At 54.3% G+C, this 6,134-nt stretch overlaps 1 protein-coding gene across 1 annotated transcript; it reads left to right on the forward strand.

The window, feature by feature from the left end:
* Positions 1-2,562: 2,562 nt before the first annotated feature.
* Positions 2,563-4,897, forward strand: HAND2 (heart and neural crest derivatives expressed 2). Its single transcript, XM_002912680.4, has 2 exons — positions 2,563-3,220; positions 4,595-4,897. The coding sequence occupies exons 1-2, from the start codon at positions 2,666-2,668 to the stop codon at positions 4,691-4,693; spliced, it is 654 nt and encodes a 217-aa protein (XP_002912726.3). The 5' UTR covers positions 2,563-2,665; the 3' UTR covers positions 4,694-4,897.
* Positions 4,898-6,134: the final 1,237 nt, after the last annotated feature.

Consider the following 6,134-nt stretch of genomic DNA (forward strand, 5'->3'; position numbering starts at 1 on the left):
TATTCTTCCTTGAAGCACAAGAGCTTTAAAACATTCCACTCACACTAAAATCACAGACCCATCCAAGTTGGGGGTTGAAAGCTCTAGGTCGCTATTTTGTTCCATGCCCAAGTGGCACTTTACCAACAAATCCGATTTCAGCTTCTCCCCACACCCTGTTCTCTGCCTTAAGATGCTATGCTGGGGGCATCCAGGGAAAACGACCCCTTACCCAGGGGACGGAATGGGCCCTGAATGGGCTCCTGCACTGGGTTTGCTAGCCTACTCCCCTCTCTCAGTTCTTTCCCCTCTAGGACGCCCAGCCACCGCACACCTGAAAAGTATTTCTCAGTGCTGCTGCCCAGGGCTGTAGTGTCGGGTGGAGCCAGTCCTGAATCCCCTGCTGCAGAGGAGTTGGGCGTCCCCCCCAACCCCTCCCTCCATTCGTGCCGAACTTTGCCTTCCATCCCCAAGCACGAACCCCGCAGAAAGCGCCCAGCGGGCTGAGAAAGGACTGTCTTCACCCGGTCCTTGGGGTGGGGCACCCTTTGTGGGGTGGGGCTCCCTCTGAGGCCTGGGGCCTGACTCTGCCTGCTTCCAAAGGACCGTACCCACGGTGGAGGCAAGGGTCTCCTCTGGGTGACCCCCGCCAGGCCCAGCGACGAGTCCCAGGCCACCAAGGCCCCGCGCCGTCTTCTGTACACTTCCCTGGGCTTCCTCTAATTTCCGCCTGGCAGGGTCCCGGTTGACACCCTTTTCCACACACACCAGACTCCATCAGGCCGAATCCTCATTTACACATCAGTCTCCCTTCAGGACTCCCAACCAAGCCCCGGGGAAATTCCAGCTCCTGGCACTGTCCATCCCCTGCCCCAGCCTCTCTTCCAGCTTTCGCAAAATGCTCATGCCACGCGGGCGCGGCGGCCCCGGTGCCCTGCGGCCCGGTGACTTACAAATGGAGATCCATTTTCCGTTATAATGCGTTCAAGATCACTTCACTAAGGCCAGCAGTCTAAACATCCACGAGCCGTCCTCCCGGTCTACCTCTTAAACCGTTGTTTAATGGTTCCCCTCCGATAACTAAACCTGCTTTCCACAGATGCCCGCTTTTATGGGAGAGGCAGGAATGCAGAGATATATTTATATGTTTGTTCATAAAAGCTGGAAAATAAGCTCTGAACACGCTGTAAAAAATATTCAGTTACTTACCAAACAGGCTAGTTAAACCAGGGGAACACTGATACCGGCCACACCACAAATTCGGGGAATCGAGGTGCCTCAGGCGCTTTGAAATCGCCCAAGGTCGTCGCTGGGGCTGGTGTCCCTGAAGAATATGGAAATAAGAGTATTTACAATCGGCTTGCCCGGTCGTCCGGCGGTCTCAGCCGTGATCTTCAAAAGCAGCCACGGTAACAGGAATCACCTTAGACGGCCCCCGCCAGGGTAACGTGCTGGGTAAGTAAAGAGACATGGAGACGGGCATGTCCAGCCTGTGCCCAAGTCAAAGCAGCAGCCTTCCCCCGCCGCGCCCGCCGCTCCCCTCGGCGAGGCGACAGCGCCGGCTCCCAGCCGCCCCTTTGCCGGGGCCCCCGCCGCCCGCTGCCTCTGCTCCCGGCCCCCACTCCACCCGCGCAAAAATGGCACGAAGCTGCCTGCTTATTTCTTGCCTCGGTTACCTACAAAACCACTTAGAAAAGAGATATCTGCGTCCCCTCCACCTTTTTTAATTTTTTTAGCCAGAAAAGAAAGCAGAGTGATACTATACCTGGTTTGAGATTCGTCAAGATTTGAGACTTGGGGGGGGGAAATAATTTAATAGTAAAGCATCTGCTAAACACTTGCATTAACCTCTGGCTGATAAAAAAGTTTTTTTTTAACCCTGCCCCCCCCCCGTTTTAATTATCTCATGGTTATGAAGGGGCAGCCAATCCTGGAAGAGGACTTCGACAATTAGCAACGAGAACATCAAAAAGTTTTATTACGGAGAACGAGAGGCACCGCCCCTGGCGCCCCGGGATTGGCGTGAGGAGCCTCTGACGACATATATTAACCCGAGCAGCCCTAAAGATGTAGCTGTACATGGAGAGCTTGCTGGGAAAATCCGCTTACTCCCTTCACGGCGTCCAGCCCACGAGAACCGCCGCCGCCGCCACCCGGGAGCTCCCTCGGCCGCCGCGCAGACCCCTCCGAGAACCCGAGCCGCCGCCTTCGCGCTCCGAGGCGCCTGCAGGGCCCCAGATCCTTCCCCTGAAAGAAGGAGAGGATCTGAGAAAATGGATGCACTGAGACCTCTCTGAAAACCCTCCGAGGGAGCCCGAGAGGAGTGAGGACACGTTACTCGCTGCTAAAATCACATTCAAGGACCAAAACAACAACCAAAAATTTCATTAAAACAATAAGCGCCCAAGAACCCAGATCGGGCTGGTGGGGGGAGGGGAAGGGGCGGGAAGGGGAGGGTCGCATGGAGGTAGCTTCACAGTGAGCAGTCGACCCCGCCGCCTCCCTGCAGAGCCGGGCCGGCTCTTCCAACCGCGGCTCGGACTGCGGCTGCCGGGCCGGCCCGGGCGCCCGAGGGCTGGGGGGTGGGGGGTGGGGGAGGCCGCCCAGCGCCGAAGCAGGGGCCCCGGCCGAGGGCGCGGCGGGGCTACGCGCACGCTGGGGCGCGTGGAGGGGCGCGGAGGGCGATATGAGTCTGGTGGGGGGCTTCCCCCACCACCCGGTGGTGCACCATGAGGGCTATCCGTTCGCCGCCGCTGCCGCCGCCGCCGCTGCCGCCGCCGCCAGCCGCTGCAGCCACGAGGAGAACCCCTACTTCCATGGCTGGCTCATCGGCCACCCCGAGATGTCGCCCCCCGACTATAGCATGGCCCTGTCCTACAGCCCCGAGTACGCCAGCGGCGCCGCCGGCCTGGACCACTCCCATTACGGGGGGGTGCCGCCGGGCGCCGGGCCCCCGGGCCTAGGGGGGCCGCGCCCGGTGAAGCGCCGGGGCACCGCTAACCGCAAGGAGCGGCGCAGGACTCAGAGCATCAACAGCGCCTTCGCCGAACTGCGAGAGTGTATCCCCAACGTGCCCGCGGACACCAAACTCTCCAAGATCAAGACGCTGCGCCTGGCCACCAGCTACATCGCCTACCTCATGGACCTGCTGGCCAAGGACGACCAGAATGGCGAGGCGGAGGCCTTCAAGGCGGAGATCAAGAAGACAGATGTGAAAGAAGAGAAGAGGAAGAAGGAGCTGGTCAGTACCAGGGGGCAGGGGGCAGAGGGGTGCGGGGTTCGGGGGACCGGTGCTGCCGGACTCTTTCCAATTGGGCTGAGCAATGACATCCCTCGTTCTTTGGCTGCATCCTAAGCCACGGTTATTTAAACCAGGTTTTGGAGAGGATGGTTTCCCCAAGAAGCTGAGGAGATGGGGGGTGTCAGCAGCCCCAGGAGGAGGAGGGGGAGGAGGGAGGAGGTTAAGAGGGGTGCTTCGCGCCGGTGATCTTCCCTCCGGGCGATCGCTGTTCCCACCGGCACTTCGGGCGTGTTTTTGGACTCGGGGTCCCCACTGATCTTCCGATTGCACAGGCCCAATCATTCTACGTCTCTTAGAGCCTTCCTTTGGCCTCCAATCCCATCTTGCTTTCAGGTATTTCTAAAATAAATCGCCCAGAAGCGCTAGATTCCCATTATTTCACTATTGATCCCTAATGCCCCCTCTGGAGAACCAGACCACCACTGATTCTAAGAGAGTTTTGTGGTTATTACAATGCTCAGAAGACGTAAAGGTAAACATAAAATAAGTACTTTTAACTTCAAAATGCACCTCTTTGGCAGTGAGGTTAAACTGTAACTTCCCAGATGAGTGTACTTCATGGGTATTTCTTGTTTTATTTGCATGAGCATTTTAAGACAAACAATAAATACTATTATGATCATTGTTATTGTTGTTTACAGTAACACAGAACTATAACTGAAAATTAGTTTTCTCAAGTTCCTACCAAATGTCCATAGGCTGGTGGTGTTCGGAGCTGGGCTGTTGCCATGAAGGGCCTGGAAAATAATCCCACTTGTCTCTTTTTCTTCTTTGAGGCCTGTGGTGCTTTAGTCTGTGCATAATCGAGTGACCTCCCGAATGACTAGGGATTTCAGAGGCCGCGGTGGAGGGGCACTGCCTTGTTGGGGGTGCCGAGAGCCCCCTGCCCACCAGCCCAGTCCAGGGCACAGGGAACCCACCCCATCTTCCCTAGAGCGCGAACCTGGGATTGCGATTGAAAACCGGGAAACCAGATTTAGCGCCGACCCCCGCTCGCGCCCCTACATCTGGCGTCAGAGAAAAGGCCCCCAGCCCCTCCATAAACGACTTGGAAACGGCTGGTTGTTTATAAGCTTGCCTATCCGGTAGTTGAGCGTTGCAGGCGCGTGGAGGCCTGGGCGGTAGCTAGGGCTGCGCAAATCTTCGCAGCGTTTCTGCAAAAGCTAGGACTTGAAACCATCCCACCTCTCATCCCTTACTCGCTCTCTCACTGTCTCCTTTCCTCCCCGGAGAGGTGCGGGGGTGGCGTGGAACCAGGCCTCCTTTCTGAATTTTTCTTTCCACTTTTCTCCTCTTCGCCTCTCCTCTGCCCAGAACGAAATCTTGAAAAGCACAGTGAGCAGCAACGACAAGAAAACCAAAGGCCGGACGGGCTGGCCGCAGCACGTCTGGGCCCTGGAGCTCAAGCAGTGAGGAAGAGAAGGAGGAGGAGAGCGCGCGTGAGCCAGGGCCCAGGAGCCGGAAGCAGACCCAGGACTCCGGGCAAGCTCTCCAAGCTCCGCTCTGAGGACTTCTTGCATTTGGAATCATCCGGTTTATTTATGTGCAATTTGCCTCCCCTCTTTTTGCCCCCCTTTGAGGCATCCGCTCCCCATCTCCCCCACCAAAAAAAAAAAAGTGGATATTTGAAGAAAAGCATTCCATATTTTAATATGAAGAGGACACTCCCGCGTGGTAAGGGATCCCGTCGTCTGTAGATTCTCTGTGTGTGAATGTTCCCTCATGGCTGTGTAAACACCAGCGTTGCCCCCTCCCCATTTACCCAACCCCTTCCAGATAAAGACAGCAGATAATAGTGTGTATGTGAAGTGTATCTTTAATACTTGGCCTTTGGATATAAATATTCCTGGGGATTATAAAAATTTATTTCAAAGCAGAAAATGGGGCCGCTAACATTTCCGTTGGGGTTGGTATCTAGTGCTGTCTTATCATCTGTGGTTGTTCCCTATTCGAAGATGTTTCCAACAGCTACTTGTTTTGTGCACTTCGGTCCTCTAAAACTAAGTGGAATTTAATTAATATTGAAGGTGTAAACGTTGTAAGTATTCAATAAACCACTGTGTGTTTTTTTTTACAAAAAAACCCAATCTTTTAATGGTTGATACCTCAAAAGAGTTTTGAAAACAAAACTGTTATACTTGTTTTCATAATATTTAAAATATTAAGAAGTAAACTAAATTATCATGATTGCCTCTAACTTTATTTGAAAGAGTCAGTAGTTCCGATCAATCCTCACCGTGAGCTCCAGCCCACACAGGGAAGGTTCCTTGGTGAAAATCCTGCTAAAGGACCTGGGCTCTATCAGAGTCCTGTCTCCTTCGCATTCCCCTCCCTACCCCGAGCCCAGGAGTAGGCCCAGTGTTCAGTATTAGGAGGACCTGGGGCTGAGAAAGGTCTTGGCAGTTCTCTGGAAAGGTGGAAAGGTGTTCTTGTTTTCCCGAATTCAACCAGATGCCATTCTGTGGGGGGACTTTGGTTTTTGTTTGGGGAGCATGTTTGAGGCGGAGGAGATTTGAGAAGGATCCCAGGAGTTATTGCAGCCACAGGAAATAGTCTACAGTTTCTAATTCAAAATGTAGGCTTTCATCCTGGAAAAGAAAAAAGAGGGAAAGAGGAGTTTTTGCTTGTAGTCTCCATCAGGGTGATTCTCATCTGAGCCGGCCTTGGGAGTGGGGGAGAGCTTTTGGGGAAAAGTCCATGATTAGGTAACAAGGAATTTTACGTCAAGTAAGAAATCGCGAACATGACCAAGGATTTAAAGGGAGGTGGGGGGGGGCTAGATTTACAAGGAGCTACAGGGAACTCAATATTAACTGTGCGGTGTCTGAAGTCTTCCCCGCCCCAGTCCAGTCAA

The sequence above is a fragment of the Ailuropoda melanoleuca genome, chromosome 5, assembly GCF_002007445.2.
Source record: "Ailuropoda melanoleuca isolate Jingjing chromosome 5, ASM200744v2, whole genome shotgun sequence".
Classification (NCBI taxonomy): Eukaryota; Metazoa; Chordata; class Mammalia; order Carnivora; family Ursidae; genus Ailuropoda; species Ailuropoda melanoleuca.

Coding starts and splice junctions, on each gene's coding strand:
- HAND2 (XM_002912680.4), top strand. CDS start 2,666: ATGAGTCTGGTGGGGGGCTTCCCCCACCACCCGGTGGTGCACCATGAG. Junction 3,221..4,594: donor AGAAGAGGAAGAAGGAGCTG/GTCAGTACCAGG, acceptor TCCTCTGCCCAG/AACGAAATCTTGAAAAGCAC.